At 55.0% G+C, this 27190-nt stretch overlaps 1 protein-coding gene across 3 annotated transcripts in view; it reads right to left on the bottom strand.

The window, feature by feature from the left end:
• Window positions 1-27190, bottom strand: part of RAB11FIP4 (RAB11 family interacting protein 4) — a 113795-nt gene that overhangs the window by 25902 nt on the left and 60703 nt on the right. The window contains exon 1 of one of the 3 annotated variants that reach the window (XM_060134456.1): window positions 12307-12445. The exons of 1 other annotated variant lie outside the window; for it this stretch is intronic. In XM_060134456.1, the coding sequence (XP_059990439.1) occupies window positions 12307-12336 (30 nt within the window). In that variant the 5' untranslated portion in view covers window positions 12337-12445. Of the gene's footprint in view, window positions 1-12306; window positions 12446-27190 lie in introns of those variants that run through there. One more of the 3 variants, XM_060134457.1, reaches the window with a different exon arrangement.

The following is a 27190-nucleotide window of genomic DNA, read 5'->3' as shown; positions in this document are numbered from 1 at the left end:
TCGTGCCCCGGTCCGGGAGGATCCCACGTGCCGCGGAGCGGCTGGGCCCGTGAGCCATGGCCGCTGAGCCTGCGCGTCCGGAGCCTGTGCTCCGCAACGGGAGAGGCCACAACAGTGAGAGGCCCGCGTACCGCAAAAAAAATAAAATAAAATAAAAAATGCTATCCTAAAGGTAGAGTCAGCGGAAAGAGGGAGCTCAGAGGACCAGCACAACATCCTTGGGTAAAACCAGCGCTTGAGGATAAGAGCTGAAGGGTGAGCAGTCTAGGTTACAAAGGACTAGATCAAGAGGCAGGGGCGGTCAAGCTGTAAGAATGTGAAGGGCCCCTCATCAGTGGCGGGCCTTTGCCTGAAGGCAGAGCTACCTCCCCTCTTGGGCTCTCCCTGGGTGCCAGGCTCCGCTCCCCCTCCCCCTCCCCCCTCAGAGGATGATTCCAGAGAACCTTTCTGTTATGGGCAGAATTGTGTCCCCCTCGCCCCCCAACCAGCAGTCTCTTAGAATGTAACTGTGTTTGGAGACAGGGTCTTCAAAGAGGTAATTAAATTAAAATGAGGTTATAAGGGTGGCCCTAATCCAGTGTGACCAGCGTCCTTATTGGGAAATTAGGACGTGGACAGACACAGGCACGCACACACAGACACACAGACACACACAGACACACACAGACACACACAGACACACACAGACACACACACACGACCAGGGAGTACTGTTAGGGTAGCCCTAGCAAACTAATACTCTTTCCTCCTTCTCTAGGAAGGCTGTGTGGAGACCCCTCAGCTAGGTCTGTGTTTTCCACCCACCTTCCCACCCGGATAATAAGAGCAAATTCCTTCAAGGTCAATTCAATTCAACCTCCATAGAGAACTAACTATTGAATCTCCAGAACCTTGTCAAGAAACTTGGGATTTTTTTTTTTTTTTGGTCAAAGGAATTGTTGGCTTCCCTTCCATGATCATTTTGAGATACCGCTGCTTCTAGAGAGACTGTATCTGCTGACACTGAAGCCTGGTGGATCTACGATTTTCAGGACAATGTTTCATAAGCACTTTATACACGGATCTAAGTAAATTATTTCCACTTCTTGTGTTCTCTCAATAGCATAGGTATTATAGCTTCGTTGTAGAGATGCGTGTGTGCAGTTCAATCACGGGCACTTAAAACTGCAAAGCCAATTTTTGTTTGCCCAGAGCTGTACACAGTGTAGTCATAGTACAAATATAAAAGTTATTTTGCCTAAATAGTGGCTGGTTGACAAGAGATCAGCAGTTAGCCCCGGAACCACAGAGCCTCTAACCCTGGGCCAGGCCACCTCTGTGGCCAGCAGTGCCTAGTAATTTGGCAAGATAGTACCAGTTTCTCCATGCCAGGCAGTATTTCTGGCTACTTGAAATCTAGGGCAGACTTCTTCCCTCTGTTGTGGTCAGTTTAGGAAGGAGGGCGATCTACCACTCCTGGGACACGTGGGCACCCTCCTCGGCTGTGATGCCAGCCAGAACCAGAGTCCCCTCCCCCGCCCCAAGGCTGGCTGTCTAGGGTCAGTGATGGTGACCAAGAGGCCAGGCACATACTGCAGCTGAATTTGGCTAAGTGACCCACCTCCAAGGAAAAGCCACGGGGGAGGTGGTCCCAGGGTCCACTTTTGCTCCCACGGGCATCAAGCCCTTGATGGGGTCTAACCGTCCCCACAAAGCCCAGGGCCCCAGATCTGAGTGCCCTGGTGAAGCTACCCCCGAACACGAAGGATTCCAACAGGCCAGCTAGTCTCCCCCACTGCCCCTGAAGTAGAGCCAAAGGTCTTGATTTTCAAAAGAGAACATGGAGGCAAACTGTTGGGGATTATGAAAACAGAACTTCAACTGCTTCCACATCTGGAAACCAAACCCAGCGGCCAGCCCCGGGAATTCCAGGCACGTCAGCCCAGAGAGGCTGCAGGTCAGGGGAGGTGTTTCCTGTTGGCCGAGTACCCCCGGCCACCTCCCCGAATCCACACGCAAGATCTGTCTGCAAGAGGCCAGGTGGAGCCGCACCTGAGAGGAAGCCAGGAAAGGAAGGCAACACACGGGAGCGCTGACCACGCGGCCAGCGTCTGCTCCGTGCTTCACTGGGGAGGGTCTCGTTTTCCTCCCCCCAAAATCCTGCAAGTAAATACTGTCTCCTCCCTACAGATGAGGACCCTGTGTCCAGAGAATTTAATCCACTCTGCCCTGAAGTGATGCTGTCTGTGATTTAACTTCCATTGCCGCCTCTAAATTCTCAAAAAGGATTCCCCGAGTACCCTCCGGGAAGCCCCAGTTCCCACCAGCCATCATATCTACGGCTCTTCCTGAGGAAACCACGGGCCAGGTGGAGAGCAACTCAAACGTCAAAAGCGAATCCACAGGCCGCACATTGAAAGGGGGCCCCATCAAGGGCTCTCCTGGCTCTCTGAACAGGCAACTATTTTGGGCTACAAATTATAGCTTTGAAAGATGTGGCCGTCTGAAGTGAGGGCTTGATTACTCACACAGCCAAGAGTCTGTGGGGCTTGTCTTGGGGGCTCCCTGTGTTACCATCCTGATAAGAGGAGTTTAAAGTGAAGGCTGGGGAAGGGATATCAGGGGCCAGTCCTCTGCCCCCGAGAGCCCAACAGGTGGGCCCAGCCGCACTCCTTCAGCAGGGCACCCTCAAACGATGTGATATAACCTTCCAGGGGGCACACCTGGGCCGAGCTGACAGTCCAGAGCTAGGCTGGGTGCCCAGCCCAGCCCCCCTCTGCCACAGGAAGCCTCGGGCCTTGAAAGGCCAAGCAGGTGCCAGGGTTTACCCAGAGCTGACGGCCAAGGCTCCTTCTGACCCGTCCTCCTGGAGTGGACAGGGCGGGATCAGGCAGGCCAATGACACGGTGGCGACTCTCCTCCTCCACGCCCCACAGAGCCCCCCTGCCAGGCTCTCTGCTTTTATAACCTTCCGGCACCTTCCATCAGCCCAGAGTCCCCGGCAATGCTCCCGGCAGGCTCAGTCCAGGTGTCCCTTTTTGTCCTGCAGCCTTTGCCAGGTCCAGCTATCCAAGCTGCCGGTTCCAGGGGTGCAGCCCTGCACTGGGGCCACCAGCGCACAGCTGGCCAGGGCTCAGGTCCCTTCCCAGGCGCCCCCCGCAGTGGGGACGGGGAGAGCACTAGGTCCCACCAGCAGCCATAGCTTGGGGCTCAGAGGCGGGAGGCCCCCAGGGAGTCCTAGAGTACTGAAGTCCCTCAAGACCCCCTCAAAGAGCCTGTGGGCTCCCTACTGGCCACGGAAGCAGGTCCTGACTCCGCAGGCAGCACACACAGGCCCCGCGGTAGTCTTGGCCTCAGGACACGACCCCAAGCTCCTGTCCGGCTTCACCCCCCAGCCCCCAAGCCCTGGCACGTGATATCCCTTATGCGCGAAACACAATTCCACCCTGAGTCACACATGCCTGTCCCTAAACAAGCCCCAGTTAGAAAGTCACTGTATCTGGGAGGCCGACGCCCTCCACCCACCCTCCACCTATGCCCCTCACCCCCAGGCCCAGAACTGAGCTTCTAGAGCCCTCCAGCCATCTCTGGGCCCCCTCCCTCCGGTGAGCCCTGTCTCTGCCCGTGACTTTCCCTGGGGCGCCGGGTAAGGAGGCACACGCCAGGCTGGGTCCTCATCCTCACCTCCCCCGCCCCTCATGTACCATTTTAAGGAGAGAAGGGGGAAGCTTTTCCATCCCAGCCTTGGCACAGCTAACCCACTGGCTCCCCCTGTCCCCAGCCAGGAGCTGTGTGGTAGCCTTGCCTCCTGGGGGTCCCACAGGGGCCACTGCACCAGGTATTATAGGCTCTTTGAAAGCAAAGTTCTGCCCCACCTGCAGCTCTGTTTCTCTTAGGGCTGGTTTAATTCATTATACCCCTTGGTACACCCAAAGGACAGAGGTCCACCTTTATGCCAGAGACCCAACACCACCTCATCAAAGGGGGGCTGCGAGGGCTTCCCTGGTGGCTCAGTGGTTAAGAATCCACCTGCCAATGCAGGGGACACGGGTTCGAGCCCTGATCCAGAAGATCCCACATGCCGCCGAGCAACTAAGCCCGTGCGCCACAACTACTGAGCCTGTGCTCTAGAGCCCACGCGCCACAACTACTGAGCCCGCGTACCGCAACTACTGAAGCCTGCGCGCCTAGAGCCCGTGCTCCGCAACAAGAGAAGCCACCGCAATGAGAAGCCCACGCACCAGAACAAAGAGCAACCCCCGCTCAACACAACTAGAGAAAGCCCACGCGCAGCAACGAAGCCCCAACGGAGCCATAAATAAATAAATAAATAAAATAAATTTATTAAAAAAAAAAAATTGGGCTGCCAACCCCTGACACTATACACAAAACTAAGGAAGTAGGGCTACTGGCTTTCATCAGCATCTTCAGAGGCAGAGAGGAGACCTCTGACAAAAATAAGCTTTAAGACCACTGCGCACTCTGAAGGGTCTCCCTCCAGCCACCATCTCTCACTGAGCCCTCAGCCTGCGGCTCCCCCAGCCCTGCTCCTCCCTTAGGGTGCAGCCCCCCTTGTGAATCTCACCCCCCACAGGTGCCAAGGCACTGACTGCTCACCCCATTCCCTCCCCCTGCAGCCCAGCCAGGCCACCCACCACATCCCGCTTACACAGGCAGGTCCCCATGCCTTCACCCGCGCTATTCCCTGCCCTGAACTCCTCCATCTGTCTCAGGGCATTTGCTTGGAGCGACACTGTCCGCCGGCACTCCCTGAGCCCTCGGCACCCAGCTAAAGAAACACAGGGTGGTCTTAAACATGTGAGGAAGACCAGGAGAGAATGCATCTATTAGGCACCTAGCACGTGCTGGGTGTTCCTGTGCGTCAGCCGTCGTTCAGATGCGAAAACTGGGGCTCAGAGAGGTTAACCAATTGGAAAAGGTCACAGAGCTAGCTGGACTAGGGTTTGAACAAGGTCTGATTTCAGTACAGCAGGGAAGGTGCAGGGATGCTAAACACACTGGGAGATGGCAGGGTCCAACACTCAGCACTGGAGCAGCCTCTCAGGCTGAGCCCTGCAGGCCATGGGCACAGGAATTAGCTGGGCTGGTGGCACCAGAACTTGGACTTGAGCTGAAGGTTGCAGGGACCACAGCCCACTAGACCACTGACTACTGTCAGCTGAGGCTCCTGCGGCTTGTGCCGCCCTGGCCACAGGGCATAGCCCCCTCCCCTTTCCCACCACAGGGAGCTTCAAAGAGGCTACATGTGGGAAGACTTTACAGAAAGGGAGAGGAGAGAGATTTGAAAGAAAATTGCTAAAGGGAAACATGTGAAAATGAAAACTCAGACAAAGTGGGAGGAGGAGGGAAGGAAGGAAAAGATGATGTTTAAGGATTGTCAACTGAGTCAGGAAGCCAAGACATGAAGGCCAGTTTCCCTCTGCTACCTTGGGGAGGCCAAGGACCCACTCTCTGCCTTCATTTTCCCTTTCAACCCAGGTGGAAGGGAGCAGTATGACCTCAGACAGTACCCAGCAAGAGAGAAACAGGGAAAGGTGCCTCGCACACAATCCTGATGACTGTGGAGCCATGACCCGCATCTGGTAGGGGAACAACCCAAGGCTCAGAGAGGTTGCTCTACTTTCCCAAGGTGACACAGCTTCTGAGCTGTAAAGCTGGAAACTGAGCCCAGGTCTGCCCAGTATCCAAGCTCATTCCCTTGAACCACATCAGAGTGTTGCTTTATGAATCCTCCCACCACTACAAGGTGGCTCTACTTCCTTCCTCAAAGAAACTGGGCAAATTATGCAAATTATCTAGTGGTTACCTAGTTTCTGTGTTTCATCAAATCCAAGATGTCTTTGATTTTAAGATGCACTGTTATCTCGAGTGTACCAAGAAATGGCACTGTCAATTAAAGTATAACATACCAGCAAATGTATGACACATAGCAACTTGAGATGTTAAAATGTGAGGAAAAAGTTATGTCTTAGAATCTATAAAATACAGTGTGACTATTGGTGGGGAACGGGGATTCAGCCAGTTCCTTTGTGTGTGTGCGCGTGCGTACGCCGAAGGGTAATGACAACTCCGTGCATGCACGTCCGCGCACGCGCGCGCACACGCACACACCTGCTGCTGTGGGCTCCTTCTTTGCTAATAACTCTTGCAGATAATCACACAACAGTGTGCTGGCCAGACCTGCCTTGTCAACAGGAACGCTCATTTCGCCAGGAGGCCATCCATTCAAGGTTACTCAACACTGTCAGCCAGAGGCTGTCCTCACCACCACCCACCTGACCAGTCAGCCCGGCCAGCCTCGCCTCAGTGGAGCTGCAGACCTCTGAGCAGCCAAGCAAGACAGACAGGCAGGTCTGCTCCTTGGAAAACTACCAAGGGCAGCCACTCGACGTGGCCGGGTGGCTGCAGAGCCCACACCTTCCTACCTGGCCCCTCTCCAGATCTCCTGGGGCCTGCAGCCAGCCAGACCCACAGTGCTTCAATAAGGCAGGGACTGTGCTGGCAGCCCTGCTCCAAGCTGGCTTTTCCAGCTGAGCACAGGTGGACAGAGAGGCAGGTCCCGGCTGGAGGCGAAGGGCAGTGCGCAGAGGTGCGGACCCACTCTCCTGGGTAGAGGGGCCACGGCCGGCAGAGCAGGCGGCCTCTGGGAGGAAGGAACCGGCACAGTTCCCCACCAAGCCCCGGGGAGACGGCCGTCACCTGGGAACGTGCTTTGCATCTCATTCACAGACTGCCTCTCGGGCAGGCGCCAGTCACTTCACCCAGCCCCCGAGTCTGCATCTGCAAAGGCCAAGTTGGTTTCTTTAAAAGCACAGAAGCTGAGGAAGTGGAATCTTGCTCCTCCTGTCCTCGGGTAGCCGAGTTTTTCCCCTGCCACCTTCCTGTTTTGGGGCTGACATCTTCCCTGCAAGAACTTCTGTTAGGAGCTAAGGTTATCAGTCACAAGAATCAAACCAGCAGAAGCCTGAAGGAACTAAAAATAACAGCTCGCTTGTAAGCCAAGCATTCTTAAGTGCTTTTCATACCTTTACATATTTGATCCACGTAACAACCTTATGAGAGAGGTGATAGCATCATTCTCTTTTCACAGACAAGGAAACGGAGGCAGAGAGAGGTTAAATGATTTGCCTAAGATTCCGCACACACAGCACTGGCAGAACCAGGACCTGAACCCAGACAGCCCAACTCCGGAGCCCAGGCTCTCAGGGACCACACTATCCTGCTTCTAGCTGCCTAACCGTCCACCAGGCCCCAGCCAAGCGTGTGTCAGAACCCGCTCCGGGTATTCTAGGTCACAGCAGCTCATTATACCGGCATCATCACCCTGTGAGGTGGATACTATTATCACTCTCATTCTGGGAGTGGGGAAACTGAGGCTCAGCAAGGCGAGGTAGCTTGCCCAAAGTCCCATAGCTAGCAAGCGGCAGGGCCAGGACCTAGACCCAGGTGCTTCCTGGCTCTGACACTTTTTTTCTATTTTAAGAAAACAGGCATTGGGTTACGGAGCATGAGATGAAGGCACCTGTGCTTTTTTTTTTTTTTTTCTTTTAGCCGTACGCGGGCCCCTCACTGTTGTGGCCTCTCCCGTTGCGGAGCACAAGCCCCGGACGCGCAGGCTCAGCGGCCATGGCTCACGGGCCCAGCCGCTCCGCGGCATGTGGGATCTTCCCGGTCCGGGGCATGAACCGGTGTCCCCTGCATTGGCAGGCGGACTCTCAACCACTGCGTCACGAGGGAAGCCCAGCACCTGTGTTTTGAGGCAGGTGTTTCTCCCAGGAAAACCGGTGTGCAGGAAGGAGAAACTTGCTCCTGTGTCTCTCCTATCCTAAGAGGGAGACTGCAGTCTGGTGCTGAGAGCAGAGCCCTCTCAGCTCTCTTATCCCGGGTCCACTGCAGACAGCACTGGCCACGTGACACACGTGAGACCCCTTTTTATGGTAATTAGGCCTGCAGAGCGCAGGAGGGTCGGGGTGACAAAAGATGACTCAAGAGCGAGAGGGTTCCCACCCGCTCTCCCACTCCAGCTCCGCTCAGGCCTTCCTCTTCTGGATCCCTTACAAGAGAAAAGCGCCCACGAGCAGAGCCTCAGATATTAAGAATAACTGCTACGGAGCTTTGCTTTCGTTTGAGTCGTGTTTACATTGCTGGGAAAGAACCCACTTGCCTGGGAAGATGAAGCAAGTTGAATCAATGAAAACAATGCCCAAGAGTCGGGCAACTTCCCCTTTCCTGAAGGAAGTCAAGAAGGGGGGGTAGAAAAGTCGGTATTACTCGCACCGCCTGCCAGACGAAGCTGGGCTGAGGTCACCCGGAGCCCCCGGCTCTGGACCACCGAGCTACCTCCTCAGACCTCCACGCGCCCCTCAGAGGATGCACTGATTTCTGGATGCCTATTCTCTCCTTCCACTACACACACACACACACACACACACGCGCGCGCGCGCGCGCGCGCGCGCGCGCGCGCTTGGGGCCCCCAGCTATACAGAGATCAGGTGCGTGAGCACCTCGGCTGGGCCCCTAAGGAGACTGGGGCACAGAATTGAGCTGCCACCTGGCCATGAGCAGCGGGAGTGAAGAGGGCGCCCAAGGAGGAGACGAGGAAGCAGAGCCCGGGAGCGGCTGGCCAGAGCGCGGACCAGGGGCGGCTGCCCGCTACCTCGTGAGTCTTGAGCGCTGCACCTGCTGCACCCGCAGCGCTGGCCCGTGGGGACGGGGACAGCCCCGACCGTGATCCGCCTGCTTAGACAGCTGTACGGACAGCACCCCGGTGGTTTTGGCTCGTATCAACAGTCTGGCAAGGACGGTTTCCATATCCACTCAGACAGGCTCATCTGACCCGACCCGCGCTAAGGGCAGGAAGTCCATGCAGCGATGGCTGCACGCAGGCACCTCTCCCCAAGGAACACCTTCAGGCCCAAACCCCTCAACAGCAAGGGTCTAAAGAGGACAGAGCACTGAAATGCATTCTGTGCCCGGGAGTTTCTAACCTCAGCTGTGCTACCTTCTCCTCCTGGGATTCCGGCTGTTGCCTGGCAGCGTCAGGCACCCCTGGCCTCTCTGTCCCGTCCCCTGGCTCACTCTCCAGTCACAGCGGCCTCCCTGCAGGTCCGCGGATGCACCTCGCCGGCCGCGGCCCCACCTCAGGGCCTTTGCGGTTGCTGCTTCCCCTGCCTGGGCCTCTTTGGTCAGAGGCCACCGTCTCAGCGAGGACTGCCCTGCCAACTCCGTTTAAAAGCACAGCTCCTTGCCCAGCACTCCCCAGGACCCCGCGTTCGCTCCTGCCGCCTCGCACGCTGCAGGTTTTACCTGCTTGCCTGCCCTGTGCTGCCATGTGAGCTCCGTGAAGGCAGGGACTGCTGCCGGTTGGGTTCACTGCTGTGTCTCCAGTGCCCAGCACAGAATCCAACACGAATTAGACGCTCAAATATTGCTGAATGAATGAATTGCCTGTAGTGGGCAATGTGCCTGGTGGGGGCTGGGTGAACAGACATGGGGAAGGATCTGTGCCCTGGAAGCCACCTGATGGAGGGGACTGTGCACCACAGCCAGGAGACACGTTCACACAACGTCCAGAAGGATGCCAGGTGGATGTGCCCAGTCCACACGCCTGTCCCATGCCCGGCTGGCCGTGGGCACGTTATCCAGCTGCAGGACTGGGCAGTAGGAAGACCTGAGCAGTCCTCCTCATTCGAGGGGCCGATGACTTGATGCCGTCAACGCTCAGGTGCTGAGTCAAGACACAGAGGACCCCAGCCCAACCCCAGGAATCCTGTACGCCCAGCAAGACCAGGGCACTGTGCCCACTGCCAACACCGGACAGCAGGCAGATCAGACAGATGCTTCCTCTTCCAAAGGCAATAAGCCTTGCGCCGGGGGGCAGGGCCAGGGCACAGGGCCAGGGCACAGGGCCAGACGGTGGGCTCCATCTGCCCAGGCTGTCCCTCCCCCGCCTAAGGTCCTGAGTCCCTGAGGTGCCTACTTCCAGGACTTGCTCACCTGCTATTAGGAGCCTCCCCCCTGCTCCCCTGCGCCTCCTCCCTATCCACACCCAAAGTATAAGAAGTGAAGTGAAACTGTGAAGCCCCCTTAGAGCAGAATCAGCTGTGAAAACATCCCTTGGCGTAACAGGCCACCTCAGAGGAGAGAACGCAGCCCTAGGAAAGGAAGTTTCCAGTCACTCTGATGTGGGGTGGGGAGGGTGCTGGAAGGTGAGAGCCGTGAAGGCCCCCGTAAGCAGCTGAAGAGACAGCCCTGGATGTGAGGGTAGCCGGACCCACCAGGAGGGGAGGAGGCTAGGAGAGGCCATGAAGGGGCCAGTGTGCTTTGGGAAGGGTCCAAACGCTCTGAAGAGAGGCCAGCAGGGAAGGAGAGTGGGGGCCAGGAGAACACCCACCAGCAAGCTCTCAAGCTGCAGCCCAGTGCCTCCCCAGTGCAGGCTGCTCCAGGCACCCTAATTTCTCCTCCTTCCTGCCCTTGCTAGACTGAAAGTCCTTTCTATGCACAGGCTCCGGATAGTCTCTCTTACTGGTCTTGCTTGGGGCAAAGGTCTCGCCTCCTGCCTGCTCACCTGGCCTGCTTAGTCCGGCCCCTCCCCTGAGCACTGTCTTATCTCCCGCCCGCCTTAGTCATCCACCCCACCCCTCCAGCAAAGCCGGAGTCACCAAATTACAAAGCTGTTCCCCAGCAAGCATGTGCCCAAGCAACGGCCTGCTACCCAAGAATCCCACAGGGGACGCACACGCCTAGTCATGGGGGCCTCAGAGACAACCCAGATCAACTCTGCCTGAGGGCTGGGGACACAGTGTTGGGCAGGGAGCGATCAGACCCAGTTTATCAGTCTCCCACCAGCCTTCAAACACCTTGAGGGGAGGGAAGTATCTGCATGTCGTAGCCCTTGGGCACGTAATCGGCATTTCACGAATGCCAGGCAAGCAGGGTAAGGCTTGGGCCAGTCTATCTGAGTAAGCTGGTGCCAGGTGGGTGGCAAGACCCCAGTCAATGGCAGTGACTCAAGGACTCCACAAAGGCTGGGTTACACGGTTACAGGGAGGGAAGGGAGGGAGGGAGAGAAAGAGAGAGAGACAGAGAACTCTACTGCAGAGGTCTGAGACACACACAGCTGGTACCCTTCCCCCCCCCGCCCCCTGGCAATCACTGTAACCACACTGCACCAGGGAAAGGACCTGGGGGTGCCCCCTCCCAGGAGACCCTGCGATTAGCACCCGCCTCCAGGCAGGGAAGCCAGAGGTTTGGTGGATCCGCAGAAACCAGACCAGAGAGCTCCCACCCAAGTCCTATAGGCTGAGTGCAGGAACTCGGCCCCCTCACACTCTTCTGAGGAGGCGGCCTATCCATCAGTCAAGGGATACTGGCATGTCCCTCGGGGCTGAAAGATGTGTCACCTCCAGCCATCTGTGGGAGAGCAAGGCTAGCAAGAAGGGGAAATGTGGAAAGACGAACACTGGAGCGTGCACGGCTGAGAAGAAATCAAGTCTGGGGCTGGGGAGGGTTCCTGCAGCACACACACTGTTCTCCAGAGGCTGCTCCCCCAAGACCTCAGAGACGCTTGTCGCCCGCAGAGAAGCGGCTGTGACAACAGCAACTACTACCGGGGCGGACTTGCCGGCTCTTGCGGCCCAGAGAGCTACGAGCTGGGAGCCCGCGCGCACCTCCGGCCTCCGCAGCCTCTCGGCTGGGAAGGAGCAGGGCCCGTCCCCAAACCCCGAACTAGGCTGGTCCTCCCTCTTGCCTGGCAGGGACCCTCGGAAACGAGGGAAGCCCGGGAACGGTGTTGCCTCCAAAAGCTACGGGAAATCTTCGGCCGTGCAGAGCCCGCTTCGGGACTCGGCGGGACCAAGGGAAGGGAGCTGGGGCAACAATGGTCCCGGAGGGGCAGGCACGCTGGGAGCCGAGGTGGGACACGAGGACGCGGGATGTCCCAAGGGAAGCGTCCGGGCAAACGAGCCTCTTTCCCGGCCAACTGGGTCCCCCTAAAAACACTTTCTGAAACGGCGCCGAGGAGAGAATTGGCCTCGTCTCCCCGCGCCCCAGGGCTAGTGCTGCCCAACCTCGCACCTGGGCGCCGGCAGAGGGTCGGAGGGGGAGGCGGGGGGGCGACTTCCCCGCTCTGGCCCAGCAAGCCGGGGGCAGGTAACCCGACCTCCCCGGCAAGGGCCGACAGGGCGGGCCCTGCTGGGGCGGGCGAAGTTCCGCGCTCCGGCAACTTCCCCGGTGGCGGGGCCGCGGGCCGGGCCAGGTGCGTGTCGCCGGAGCCCCGCGACCCCGAGCCTCCCGGCCGCCGCTTACCTGGCCCCCGGGGACCGGCGGGGTGCGCATCCCCAGTCCGGCCGCGGGTCGGTGTGCTGCCGAAGGGCGAGAAGTGGGCGGGCGCGGGTCGGCGGGGCCGACGGGGATGCGGCCGGCCGAGCGGAGGGCGCAGAAACAGTCCGGTCCGAGCCGCGGCTGCTTGCCGGGTTCGGCACCAGTTGAAGGCGCCGGCCCCGCCCCCACCCGCGCTCGTTGCCGGGAGACCCGCGTGGGCCGAAGGGCTCTTTGTATCAAAGCTGCCGTGACATCACAAGGCGCCCGGGCTCAGGGTTCGAAGGGGCGGGGCCTCGCGCTGGGGGCGGGGCTAGAGGAGGAGGAAATGCGGCCAGGGAATCCGAGCCGCGGGGGGCGGGGCCCAGGTAACCCCGCCCCCTAAGGTAGGGGCAGGTGGCTGGGGCGGCGCCGACCATTGGCCGCGTGGCCGCGGGGCGGGCCCAGGCCACTGCACCCCCTCACCGGGCCCCAGGGGACGCTCCGGAGGTGGAGCTCGCGAGGGTCCCTGTCGAGCCCGCGCAGCAAGGTTACTGCTGCAGGGATTTGGGCGGCCGGGACCTTGGGATTACGGGAGACGAAGTTTGTAAATTCAAGCGCCTCTCGGGCGGGCGCTGTGGCCGCCGCTGCCTGTTCCAGGCTACTCTCAGTTTGCTGTCCGCGCTTCCTGGTTCACATCTGCGGACGCGAACGAAGACCTGCCAACAGCCCGCCACCACCAGCAGCCTGAGTCTGGTGACTCCTAAATTGATTCTCATCCTGAATCCCACCTACAACTTTCCCAATCTTTTCGTGTAAAGTCAAAACTGTCTTTATAACCAGTACGGGAATACAAAGAACCAAGCGGCAACAGGAACTAAAAAACAAACGAAGGAACGGACTCCTTCTGTTGGATCCTAGTACATATAATTTAAGTCCAAAATGTGCCCCCTCATAACTCTTCATTATGCTCCGGATTAAAAGAAGGAAAACTGTAAACCGGCAAATTTTGCAAGTGTGGTTTCCCTTTGACTTGACGTTGTATTGTGTAACTGGGGGAGGGTGGGGAGCGGATTTATCTTCCTAATTGTCTGGTTCAGGCCCGTATGAAGCCACCTTTGCTGTCCTTGAGTCCTCACTGACCAACAAGGTGGCATTTTGGTATGGGCAGGACCCTTTCGTACAACACCAATTCTCTCTCTCTCTCTCTCTCTCTCTCTCTCACACACACACACACACACACACACACACACACACACACACACACACACAGAGCTTTTCAGCCCCCTTGTCTCTGGCTCTCTGCTCTCAACTTCCTTCTCCCCAGTATCTCCCTTGCAAATAAATTCCCAGCTACCTTTCTGTTTACCAGGGCCTGTCTCTGAGGCAAAGCATCCCACTGGGGTTCCCAGACCTGCTGGGGACTCTCCAAAAAGGACAGTATTAGTCAGAGGGGGGCCTCCTGGCAAGGGCTACATGTGGGGGCGAGGCTGGGGTAGTGTGGGTGAGGTGGAAACTCCATCACAGCTGGCCCTCTCCTCCCTGCTTATGCCCTGCAGTTCAGAGATCTATGTGCGGAGGCCACAGGCTGTTTCTCACCCTAGTTTGTGTCCACCCCCACAGTCCCTAAACACGCAGGAGCGCTGTGGTGTACCAGAAAGAGCACTGGCTTTGGAATCGGACAGACCTGGGTTTGAATCCTATTTGCCAGCTGTCAGTCTTAGGACAAGTCATATAACATCTCAGACTCAGTGTCTTCATCTGTAAAATGGGAATGGCACAGTCCACCTCATGGGTTGTTTTGCACCCTGGCCCGGTGGGTACACTTGATCTTAGGCATTCATCAAAGGTGTGGTGTGTGAATGAGCCCATGCACCCTGGGCCTGCTCTTTCTGCCTTCCCAGCTCCAACCTGAGGCCTTAGCTCAGCTGCCTTAGGTGAGGTTTTAGGGTGGGGCTGAATTCAGGGTTTCTATCTCGGCTTCCCCTTTACCCTTCCGCGTCTCATGTTGCCCCTAAGCAGTGTGGGGCTCCAGAAAGCAGGTCACTTGACAGGGTCACGCAGAACTGGGGAAGAGAAGCAGAAACCTAAGGTGATCATTGGCTTTCTCCCAGAGAAGGTCAGTGGAGAGTCAGACCTGGCTTCCCTACCCCCACCAGGGGGGAGCGTGATGGACACGGTCCAGAGCTCCATGGAGGGGGCTGCTAGTGGTCCCTCTTTATTTTTCCCCAAACTGGTGGGGTGGGGAGCATCTCCAGGTATTTGTCCTGAAAAGTAGCATGACAGAGAGGAGTGTCACAAGACATTAGCATCGGACACACTGAGTTGAAGCCTGCCAGTTCTACAGTTTGCCGTGGGGAAGTCATGTAATGTTTCAGAGCCTCAGTTTTCCAACTTTATAAAAGGGAAACAAGACCTTTCCTCTTCCAGTTGTGAGGTGTAAATGGAATGATAAAAGAAGTGCCTAGGGGACTTCCCTGGCGGTCCAGTGGTTAAGACTCTGTGCTGCCAGTGTAGCAGGTGTGGGTTCGATCCCTGGTCAGGAAACTAAGATCCACATACCGCGCAGCCAAAAACAAAACAAAAAACAAAACAAAAACAAAAGTAGCTATTATAGTGCCTCCTGAGCTGCAAGCACTCAATAAATACCAGCTGCTAGTTACTCCCAGTGGCATGAATGAGCCCCAGTCTGACCCAGTGATTAGGTGCAAGAGCTCTGGAGCCAGAACTGAGGGTCATTTCTTGGCTTTACCACGTTGTAGCTGGATGACTCCAGACAGGTTTAATTCCCAGTGTCTCAGTTTCCTCATCTGTAAGTGGGAGATAATAGTGGTACATATTTTAGGATTGGTGTGAAGATGAAGATAATAGGGACCCATAAAATACTTAGAACAGGGCCTGGCTCATAGCAGGTGCTCAATAAACAGTAGCCATTATCAATTACCATATGGCAAGAAGCTGGCGAGGAACTAGGGGGAGGATTAGAACCTCAGGAGGATTAGAATTCTCAGGAGAACTGAGGCCACTGACTTTCTGGAGAGGCCCTGTCATCTTCCATAGTGTTCAGGGAAGCAGTGATAGTTTTGGGGCAGGTGGGAGGGGGTGTGGGGAACTACTGTTTCTGAAATGGAATGTGGGAACTAAGGACTCCAGCCCAGACTAGGGCACATGGAGGACTCAGTGTCATCTGATCAAGAGGGGCCTGAGACACAGTTATTAAGCAATATAGTTCTGTCTCTGAGACAGCCCCACCTACGAGGCTGGGACAAGGAGGGTCTTGAGCTAGCTACTCTGGTCCCTTAGCATAGCTGTGTTTTAGATGTCATAGACTCTAACCATGTTAAGCTAGGAAGACTCTCTGGGTAAGTATCAAAAGTACTTGTCCCCCATTCTATGAATGGTAAGACAGTGGCTCGGAGAAGGCTGGGAATTTGTCCAATGCCACACAGTGAGATACCAGATAAGCAAGGACTGAAACTCAGGCTCCTGACTGCCAGTGCCGGACCCTCTCCTTCCTACTGATGGGGTCAGACAGGCTGGGGGTGGGGAGTGGCAGGGAGGTTACTCCCTCACAGTGCTTGCCCGGTGCTGTGAGTCTCCTAAGGGGTCTGACTTGTCTTATCAAGAGAAAGAACAATCTCATTAAAATCAGAAACCCAGGACTTCCCTGGTGGTCCAGTGGGTAGGACTGCGCTCTCCCAATGCAGGGGGCCTGGGTTCGAGCCCTGGTCGGGGAACTAGATCCCGCATGCCGCAACTAAGACCTGGCACAGCCAAAATAAAGGAATATTTTAAAAATAAATAAAGGCTTTAAAAAAAAAATCAGAAACCCTCTCCCAGGGAATGTATCCAAGAGTAATTTTTAGACTGCAAGTCCCTCTGATTAATTCTTTTTATGTCAGGAAACTGATTCTGCCATTGTTGATACCAGAATACTCCCATGACGCTGAATGCCAAAGCCAGAGAAAAGCCAACAGAACACTGACAAGCAGGCGTTAACGATCCTCCAGAAACTTACGGGGGCGGAAAACACATGGTCATCTGGGTGATCCAGGTGAGGGAAGAGATCAGTAAATTCTCTCTGTACCCCGGCTATCTACCTATGTCTACTTTCCTTCTGCTGTCACCACGCAGGAGTTAGCTCAACAACAGAGGGTGTAAAGAGGCAACGTTTTGCACATGTTTGGGGCCATATGGAAGGCCAGGCTAAGCATAAAGGGCATCACTGTAACAGGAAAGAGCTCTCTGAGCTTTACCCAGTGTTGACATTAGCCAAACAACGACTCCCAGTCGTTCCCAATCTGCCGCTTGCAACAAACAGAGCCCTTCCACTCCAGCAGGGGCCTGTCCAGGGGGTCTGCACTGTGTAGGGAAGAGGAGGCATCTGGGACCATTCCTTCCTCTGGAAAGCTGCGGTTTGGACAGCACATTACTTCCCATCCTACAGCACACGCTCTCCCAGGAGCAGATATTGGACCAGGTGTGAGCCCCAGAAACATGAGCCCCCTTCCACTGGCAAACACCTCGGGGCTGGTGGCTGTCCTTCGGCCAGGATGCCTTCAGCAGTCTGCCCTGGGGACTGGGGTCCTGCGTGATGTCTGGCTGGACATGGAGCAGACGGGGCAGGACCAGGTCTTACTGACTCTAGAACTGGGCTGAGTGTTCAGAAAGGCTGAGCTCTATTTTTGTCAACCTGTGCAGACGTAAACAATGGGTTTTCTTACTCACACAAACCCAATAAGAGGGGAAAATGGTGAGAGAACCTCGTTTCCTCTGACTCATCCAATCATCTAAGAGGAGATGGTGGCAGGTGAGGAGGAAATGGAACAAGGTCTTCTTTGACTTGCATCAGGAGAGGACAAGGAGGGAAAACTTCCCTTTCCTGTACTCTCGGTAACATCAGGTGACTGCAGACCCTTGAGAGCATAAACAAGTCTCCTCTGTTTCAAATGCCTCCCCCCACCCTCCCTACCACCTCCCAGACCTGGCAGCCCACATCGCTGATTTTAGGAGTGAACAGTGAAGCCACAGTTCCAAAACTGCACTGCACACTAGCCTCACTTGGGGAGCGTAAAAAAGTCAATGCCCAGGTCACACCAAGAGCAAATGAATCCAAGTGGCTGGGGTGGAAGCCAGGCGTTAGCCGTTTTTGGTTTTTGTTGTTGTTTTTTTGGCCGTGCCACGTGGCATGTGGGATCTTGGTTCCCCGACCAGGGATCGAACGTGCACCCCCTGCAGTGGAAGCGTGGAGTCTTAACCACTGGACTGCCAGGGAAGTTCCCCCCCACCCCACCCCCCCCAGCCCCCCACCCACCACCAGCCGTTTTTAAAGATTCCCAGGTGACTGCAATGCCACAAAGTTTGGGAACAACTGAATACTTTGCCAAAGGCTTGCTGACTACATCAGGAGTTGGAGCGATCGCAGGGCAAGGCATCGCTCATTAATTCATTCATTCCGTCATTCATTCACACATATTTAATCACGATCTTCTATGGGTCAGACCCAGCTGGAGATATAGCTGTAATCAATAGTCAGTTCTTGTGGCCCTTGCTTTCTAGTGGGGGAAGTCAGACAATGAACAAATAAATGAATGGATGATGTCCATGACACGTGCTACGAAGGAAACCGAAGCAGGACAGAAAGACTTTGGGGGCAGGGGATTATTTTCACCCTGGATTTAGGCACCAATTTTTGCTTTGGAAAGAGCAGCTGAGCCCTTGCCTGCTGTCCTGGACTTTACCCTGCTGTCTGGCTAAAACAGCTTTCCCTTGACAATCAGTCCTCAAGGTCCTGCCTTCCACCCCTCACAGGGCACCCTGCTTACCTCTTTCCCTTAAGCTATTTCTTTAGGTGGAGCCTGGCATCCTCGGCGCACAATGGTCTCCACTCCTTCTCCCCCTTTGTCAGCAGTAATATCAGACACAGGGCCTGTGCGAGGGCAGTGATCCACTAAGGATCATTTATGTGCAACCCACAGATGGATTTTAGGCTTATGAGTTGAGTTAGAGGTCGTGTGGAACCCCAAACTCAGAGTCCGAGGCCCTGGATCTGAGGCTTGGCTCTGCCACTTATAGGCAAAGGGCAAGTCACTTTAGCTCACCAAGCCTCGCTTTCCTCTTCAGTCAAATGGAGAGAGTACAACTTTGTAAGGCTGGGCTGTGCATTAAAAGAAGGTCAAAAACTTTTGGAAAGTATTTTGCAAATAAGGGAACTCTTTAGAAATTAATATCATCTAGGCCGATATAGACATGAAATCATAGCACATTAAAGCTGGAAGGGATCCCATTTTACAAATGGAAAACTGACGCCTGGAGAGAAGAAATGACTTACAGTCACAAAGCTTACTAATGGCAGAAGGGTCCACACTGACTCCAGAAAGGGGTGGTGGTTGAGAGTAGACTGGGGATGCTGTTTGAGTATCAAACATTTTGCCTCCTCTGTCCATTAGGCAAACTCCTATTCATCCTTCAAAACCCCACTCAGGTGTGAACTGCCATGTGAAGTCTTCCCCTCTCCTTCATTGAGAGTAAATGACTCCTTGGCTTCATGATTTCCATGCCTCAAACATAAATTATGCTGCTGTGAGGAACACAATGTATGTCGGGATTGGCCTCCTGTCAGGCTCCCTACTGTACTGTATGCAATTCCATGTATACAATGGAATATTACTCAGCCATAAAAAGGAACAAAATTGGGTCACTTGTAGAGACGTGGTTGGACCTAGAGACTGTCTCATACAGAGTGAAGTAAGTCAGAAAGAGAAAAACAAATATTGTATATTAACTCATATATGTGGAATCTAGAAAAATGGTACAGATGAACCGGTTTGCAAGGCAGAAATAGAGACACAGATGTAGAGGACAAACGTATGGACACCAAGGGGGGAAAGCGGGGCGGGGGTGGTGGTGGTAGTGGGATGAATTGGGAGAGTGGGATTGACATGTATACACTAATATGTACAAAATGGATAACTAATAAGAATCTGCTGTATAAAAAATATAATAAAAGAAAATTTAAAAGAAAAGAAATATTGGGCTTCCCTGGTGGCGCAGTGGTTGAGAGTCCGCCTGCCGATGCAGGGGACATGGGTTCGTGCCCCGGTCTGGGAAGATCCCACGTGCCGCGGAGCGGCTGGACCCGTGAGCCATGGCCGCTGAGCCTGCGCGTCCGGAGCCTGTGCTCCGCAACGGGAGAGGCCACAGCAGTGAGAGGCCCGCGTACCACACACACACACACACACAAAGAAATATTTATTGCTTCCAAAAATGTATTTTGTGGAGCCCCCATCCTACTGTGAAAGCAAAAATGGGCTCTGTGGTCGAATCCGCAGGCGGAACTCTTGGTTCCCCCTTGGAGACGTCACAGAGCACTTGAGCAGGAGAGAGAGACCTTCCTCGCTTTGTTTGAACCTGGGCTTTTCTCAAGGCTGTCCAGCTTTGGACAGGATCTCTTCTTCTCATTTAACTTCTAACAACAAGAGGACTCGGTGTTGTAAGGAACACACTTGGGAAAACAATGCACCAGGCTCCCAACATACACTCACACTCACACACACACAACAACAACATGATGTTATTATCTTCATTTTAAAGATATGAATAGCAAACACCTACAGGACACTTACTGTGCATGAGGTTCTGTTCTAAGTGCTTCACATGACATTAACTCATTTAACTTTCACAACAAGCCTATGAGGCAGGTATTATCCCCATTTTACAGATGGGGAAACTAAGGCTCAAAGCGGTTACTCAAAGACATAAAGCCAGTAAGTGGAGAGCCAGCCTTCAGACCCAGGGAGCTGATCCCAGAGACTGATGCAGCAAAGAAAGGGCGGCTCAGATTTGTAAAATAACTTCCCCAAAGCAACCACAGTGGAACCAAGGCCATGCACTCATGCATTCACTCGTTTATTCATTTATTCAAACAACGTTCACTGAGCAGAAACCACAGGCCAGCCACCTGGAAATATAAGAAGGGGATGCAGAGCGCCGCCCTCCCCCCTCCCCCCAGCACCACTGGACACCCAGGGCTGTGCGCTAAGAGGGGTGAGGGTGCCCTGCCAGGCACCGGCACATGTGCACACGTGTGTGCTGGGTGTGTGAGTCATCAGAGAGGCCCCGCTCTCTTGAGATGCTGGGGTCTAAACGCTGCCTCGGCTGCTATGACAGCTGTGTCCCTGGGCGGCAGTTTCTGTATACAGAGGCTCAGGGAGGGTTGTGGCACTCTGTACCAGCTCTTTCCACTCCCCACAGGAGTGCGGAGGCTGTTTCAAATGAGCCCCGAACACAAGCCCAGGCTCCTTTCTCGGTTTTACAGCTTGGCAGCCAGGCTGCACTCTCTGTTGGGTCACTGCGACCCTGCCCAGAGCCGATCTGGGCCGTAGCCTGCCCACCGCCTGCCCTCATCTGTTCTCTGGCAGGGTGGGGCCCCGAGGCCCTCTGAGCCCCCTCTCCGTGGTCACGGCCCCTCTTCACAGTCCTGTGAGCTCTCCCTGCATCTCTGTTCTCAGCCGGCACTTAGGACCTGCACCAGGGACGCTCCAGGGTGGAGGTCATTAATCTCGGGAATTTAGCCGGCTCCTGAGAGGAGACAAACTCAGAAAAGGCTGGGAGTGGATGCACACAACCTTACATCTTTTTTAAGGTCGGAAGGACATATCCTGAAGGGCCTGTAATTCTACTTGGAAATCACAGTCCCCCACAATTTTCTCCTACGTTATCTGGAGATTAAAAAAACACCCCAAACCCACAACAAACAAGCCACCCCATAAATGAGAAAAGTAGGGCTGTGGGCTCTTCACGATGACAGCCCATGAGTGAAGGGGGCTGGGCAAGGCCAGGCTGCCCCTGAATAAACTGGCGGGTTGGGCTCATCTGGAGGCTGGAGCTGGCCTCCCTCTCAGGCACACACACCTCGTTTGTGCCTTCCCTCCCGGGGCTGGGCTCAGCAACGGGAAACCAAAGGCCCTGGCCCCAGGACACTGAGTCAGTGTTTCTCCCACTTAGGGGAAAACCGCAACCTGGCAGGGCTCAGTGGCTGCAGCCAGATGGATTGAAGGAGCCGCTGTGTTCAGGTACAGACACTGGTGAGGCCGAGCCCAGAGGAGGCCAGCGCAGGGGAGGGAGGGGCTGCCCTGAGAAAGAAACCTTTCTTCCAGGCCGGGCCCCCTGCTGTCTCACTGGACCACAAGGCCACATTCATGGCCGGGAAGTGCTCGAGCGCCCGGCCAGCCAGGCTCAAGCTTCAGCTCTGCTTCCCATAGCTGGCGTTCAAGTCAATTCCTGCCAGCCTCTGATCACAACGTTTTCGTCAACCAATCAATACATAACTTTGTTTTATGCGTGTTTGTTTAAAGACACACGTTATTAGATGTTGTTGATTCATTACCGTTGAACTCACAACCGAAAGCATTATAATTCATGCTTAAACAAAGCTTCCCTAACACGTATTTTCTCCATAAGGTACATCATAGCCTCCCTGCGCTTGGGAACACTAGACGGTCCTTCAGTACTACATCTGGGAGTCATTTTAAACAGCGAAACCCACCCCCCAAAAAACACCCACAAAAATGCAAAAACATGGCACTAAAAAGACTGTTAAAGGGACACTTGTTTACAGGATGAGCTAAAAAGTAGAGTCACATCTTGTTCGACCTCAGTTGGGCGACTCAAACTTTCATCTCTGAGCATGTCTGCAAATGAGCACGAAAACACTGTGAGTATTAATTTGGGGGTTACAAATACATTTTAGCAAGTAAGCAAATTTGCAAATATGGAATCTGCAAAAAATGAGGATCAACTGTATCTGTGTTACAGGGTGACTGAGGGACAGGGTGGGAGCTGAGTGTTAAATGAAATAACTCGTGAAGAACACTTACAGATGTAGGCCAGTGGCACAGCAGACCATGCATCTGACGGCGATTCACAAAAATACTTAGCACCGGGATAGCTCCATACCCATCTGTATTGCTGCTACCTCTATTACCTGCTGACCGGGTAACTGACACCTTTGCTGTTCCTTGCGCTTTCTCCAGCTAGGGAAGCCCAGAGCCCAGGCTTTTTAAGTTAGTTTCCGGCTGGGTTTGAATCACACCTTTGCCGTTTGCTAGTTGGGAGCCGTCAGGCTAAGTCGGTTCTCCTTCTTTCCATCCAGCACTGCCTCCCCACTGCTCACACGCAACTGACACTGTGCTTCATAGAAGCGACCGGAAGAGACCCGCCTCCTGTCCCCTCCACAGGTCTGCACACCCACCTATGCAGGTGCCTTAACTGCCTTCTGACCGCTGCAGTACGTGGTTCCCAGATGGACCCCGTTCCTCAGATCCTGGGCGCCGCCCCCTTGAAGGTCCTCTGTCCCTGCGGCCACCTCACGCCCAGCCGCTCTGCATCACCAATGTCCCTTTCTCCACTAGTTCATCTCCATACCAGATTATGCCCTGGCTTTGAAAATCCCTCCCTAAACCCCACAGGGTGTAAATAAATAAACCAGGGCCACGTGGGTCCTCACCTCACTGCAGCACTTGACCCAGTGGACCTGGCCCCTTCACTTTTCCAGCCTGGCTTCTAGGATGCCGGCCCTCCTGGTCTCTTCCCCAAGGAGTGATTTCTCTTTTTCCTAGGGCTCCCAAAGGTTTATGTCCAGCCTGGACCTCTCCTCCGAGGTCCCAACTATTGTATCCAATCGTCCGTGGAGGAAGTTTACCGAGGAGGGAGTTAGGGATCAACGCAGCAAGGGAAGCAGGACGGGGCAGAGGGAGAGGCGGACAGCAATGCGGTTGTTAATGAGGTCTCAGACGACCCCACAGCTGCTCTGGTGCTGGGATGGCCCTTCAGAGCTGTCCCTCCAAAAAGGCAAGGGGACGAAACCCTTGCATCCCCACATGGACCAGTCATGGGATGCAGGATGCCCCCAGGAAGGGTCTGTAATCTTGGGCCTTGGCCGCAGCCTGGGGAGGGCCTGCTGCAGCCGGGCGCTCCCGGTAGATGGGAGAAGGAGGGAGGGGCTCTGACCTAAAGGGGATCTGGACGCACATCACTGCATGTGAACGTCTTCAACTCACCCTCCAGTGGGCATCTCGAGTCACATGTCCACAACCAACTGCTGAATTTCCCTCCGAACCCGCTGCCTCCCTCAATCCCCCTCCCCACCCTGCAGCCCAGCTCAGCACAGGGCACCAGCATCCACCCAGGAGCCCAGGTGAGAACCGCAGCTGGTCCTTCAAGACTCCTTCCTCCCCCCAACATCAGCCAAGCTCACTTCTTCTCACCACCCAACCCACCTGCCTGTCAGCGTCCTTGGCCAAGCTGCCATCACCTCTTCCCTGGACGAACGCACAGCCACCTTACTGGCCACCTTGATGCCAGCACGGTCTTGACACCCGCCCCCCTCCGCCCACCCCGGGGATCTCTTTAAAACACCAAGTAGGTCTTGTCACTTCCCAAGGGAAAACCTTCACCTGGCCTCCACGACACCCAGGATAAACCCTATACACCCCCACCCCGTCCCGCCCGGCCCCTTCCTCTCAGGCGCCTCTGCCCCACCTTCCAGTCCCCCCGTCTCCATCGCCTGCCACGGCGGCCTTCTTGCCGGCTCTCAAATCAACCAAGCTCTTTCCTGCCTCAGGACCTTTACACTTCCCTGCTTTTGGTCCCACCCCCAGCTTCACCCGCCTCCATCCCTTATGTCTCTAGTCCCCTCTAGAGATGACCACCCCCCTCCATCACTCCCTCCCCTTCACTCTCTGTAATTTCTCTCTTTTTTAAAAAATATGTATTTATTTAGGCTGTGCCAGGTCCTAGCCGCGGCACGCAGGCTTCCCAGCTGCGGCATGCGAACTCCGTTGCAGCATGCATGTGGGGTCTAGTTCCCCGACCAGGGATCGAACCCGGGCCCCCTGCATTGGGAGCGCGAAGTCCTACCCACTGGACCGCCAGGGAAGTCCCACCCACTGGACCGCCAGGGAAGTCCCCTCAAGGCACTTCTCTTTGTCTGCATTTACATTACTGACAATTTTCCTGGGTATGGCCTTGCCTTCTCCCCTTAGAATAAAGCTCTTGGAGGCAGGGACCAGTTGGATCTCCAGTGCCCCCCACACGCAGCTTGGAATGAGTGCCTGGCTGAGCCGTGTCAGGAAACAGGACCCATCCGGGGTGGGTGGGAGGCCTGGAGGTGGAGACGGTGGGGTGCACACAGTGGAGGTGTCAGGGAAGCTCTTGGGACGATTAGCAGGACTCGGCCTTCAAAGCCCAGCCTGGTGCAGCCAGTCCCCTGTGCTTGCCCTCCGCCCCCCCGGGCGGAATCCGCTGCCCCTCCTGGGGTACAGCTGGAGCACGCATCGCTGTGGGTCTCTACATCCTCGTAGGCTGAGCTCCTCCAGGATGGACGGGGTTGTCTCTCCACCGGCCCGCCCCAGGGCAGCTCCCAGCCAAGGTCCGGGGACTCGAGCTCCGGTGAGTGGACTTCTTCCTGCTTGTGACTCAGCGTGTGAGGGCTTAAGCCAAGGAGCCCCACCACCTGGCACGGCCAACTGCTTTCGGACACAAGTCTGGACCCAGCCAGCAGGGCGCACTGCCTGCCGTCTCAGGTGCCAGGCGAGGGGCCGGCCAGCTGGACGGTAACCGGGTGGCAACTCTCATCTTCACACCTGGCACTGAGAGCTCGGTCGCTGCTTCTGTCGCCCAGACCTCAGCTCGGTCCGTCAGCTCCCCGGCTCCTGTCAGAGCCCGCTCAGGGCAGGACTAGGACACGGCTGCCTCTCTCCTCTCCAACAGACCTGACTGTGGGTCCCAAATCCACCACTTTCCAGCTGGGCGACCTCAGGCAACCTGTTTAACAGCGGAGCCTCAGTCCCATTAGCTGTAAAATGGGAATAAAATTGTATCTGTCTCGTGCGGTAAGGTCTCTAAGGCGCTTGCTTCCCACGACCTCAATATGAGTGTGCTTGTCATTACTACCCTGGCATTGAGTTTCGTGCACAAATACTACAACCCTGGACACTTTTTAAAAAGTCTCGTCTCCCACAGACATACTTTGGTCACACATAATTTTAACACATTTGCTTCAGCTTTTAACGCGGGCTAATAGAAATATGACACGTTTCTGTATTTAAAAACAATAATGTTGGTTACAAAAATAATATTTCCAGACTTCCCTGGTGGCGCAGCGGTTAAGAATCCGCCTGCCAATGCAGGGGACATGGGTTCGAGCCCTGGTCTGGGAAGATCCCACATGCCGCAGAGCAACTAAGCCAGTGCATCACAACTACTGAGCCTGCGCTCTAGAGCCCGCGAGCCACAACTACTGAGCCCGTGTGCCGCAACTACTGAAGCCTTTGAGCCTAGAGCCCGTGCTCCGCAACAAGAGAAGCCACTGCAGTGAGAAGTCCACGCGCTGCAAAGAAGAGTAGCCCCTGCTCGCCGCAACTAGAGAAAGCCCGTGAGAAGCAATGAAGACCCAACACAGCCAAAAATGAATAAATAAATTTATAAAAAAATAAAATAAAATAATATTTCCATAGAAACTCCATCTACTGTGTGGCCCATTGTCTCCTCAGTCATGACCCTCTCCATAAACTCCTGTCAGGTTCAGGGATGAGTCTTCACAAGCTCATCTGACACTCTAAGCCTTAGTGTTCACATCTGAGAAATGGAGATAAAAGCACCTACCCCAAGATTGCTAAGAGGATCTCTCAATGACAGGTTTCTAGCACCTAGCAGAGTGGGTGGCACACTGTAGGTGCTTCAGGAATGTTGGCCCCATCCTGCCCCGCGCCTGCCTACCTGCTTCCCTCCATTGGATCATGGGCGCTATGTTTCCTATCCCCCCTTCTGCCACGCCTGTCAAACCCAGGAAGAAGCTTATTCCCCTGCTGTGGTTTTCTGGGCCCAATACTTGGGCTCCTCCTGCTTCCCTACTTGTCTTTTGAACTCTGATCTCTGTCTTATGGTTTGAGTGCATCTTGTACCTCACGCTGTGAGCCCCTCCAGGCCTCCAAGGTAACAAGTGAAAGAGCATCAACGGCCCCTGCAGGAATAAGTGCACCAAGTGGGTAGACCAGAAAGCCAGGACAGGGCTGGCGTCTATGGCCATGGGAGCTGGGCCTGCGGAGCTACACTCACGATGCAGGTGCCCGAGGACACCAGGAGCGCTTTCCAAGTCTGGGAGACTGACTGCTCTTGGAGTCTGATACCCCAGGGAGGTCACAGCCACTTTGGAAGTAGTGGCAGTGTGACCTCTGAGAACGTCTTGAGGTCACATGAGCCTACAAGGGCATCTGTGCGTTTGTGTCAGCCATGTGGTGTAGCTGAGAGAGCAGGAAGGCAGTTGGGTGGAGGTTCGAATCCCAGCTCTACCACTGAGTACATACATCAGCTCAGGTAAGACCACCTCTCCCACCTGGTCTCCATTCTCTCATCTCAGAGTTGTCTAGGGGATCAAACAAGATAGCATTTGTTTAGCTTCTAGCTGGACCTGGTCACCATGCCAGACTGCCTTCATGATGGACATGCTGAAATTAAAGTAATAAGAATCCGTTCCTTCGTTTAATGTATCAAGAAAGGCCTTTCCTTATATCCCAAGTCAAATGATTTCATTTTTCTCTCCCCTAGAGATCACCTAGCACATCTTCACCTTCTCACACCATCACCATTCCATTTGGAATTGCGTATTTGTGTAATTAACTGATGGCCTGATTACCCCTCCCAGACTGAAAGCGCCAGGAGGGACCATTTGACCCCAGACCTCAACACGGACCCGGCCCATCGTGTGCACTATTAGGTGAGCTAGCGAATGAACACATCTGCCAGTACCGAGCATGGTGCCGCAAGCATAACACCGTACACACCTAAAGTTCACGACAACCCTGAGAGGTAATAAGACTAAAAGTTAACACTT

Source organism: Lagenorhynchus albirostris, chromosome 20, assembly GCF_949774975.1.
Source record: "Lagenorhynchus albirostris chromosome 20, mLagAlb1.1, whole genome shotgun sequence".
NCBI classification, from domain to species: Eukaryota; Metazoa; Chordata; class Mammalia; order Artiodactyla; family Delphinidae; genus Lagenorhynchus; species Lagenorhynchus albirostris.
The sequence above is the reverse complement of the archived record's forward strand: the minus strand, read 5'-3'. Positions and strand labels throughout refer to the sequence as shown.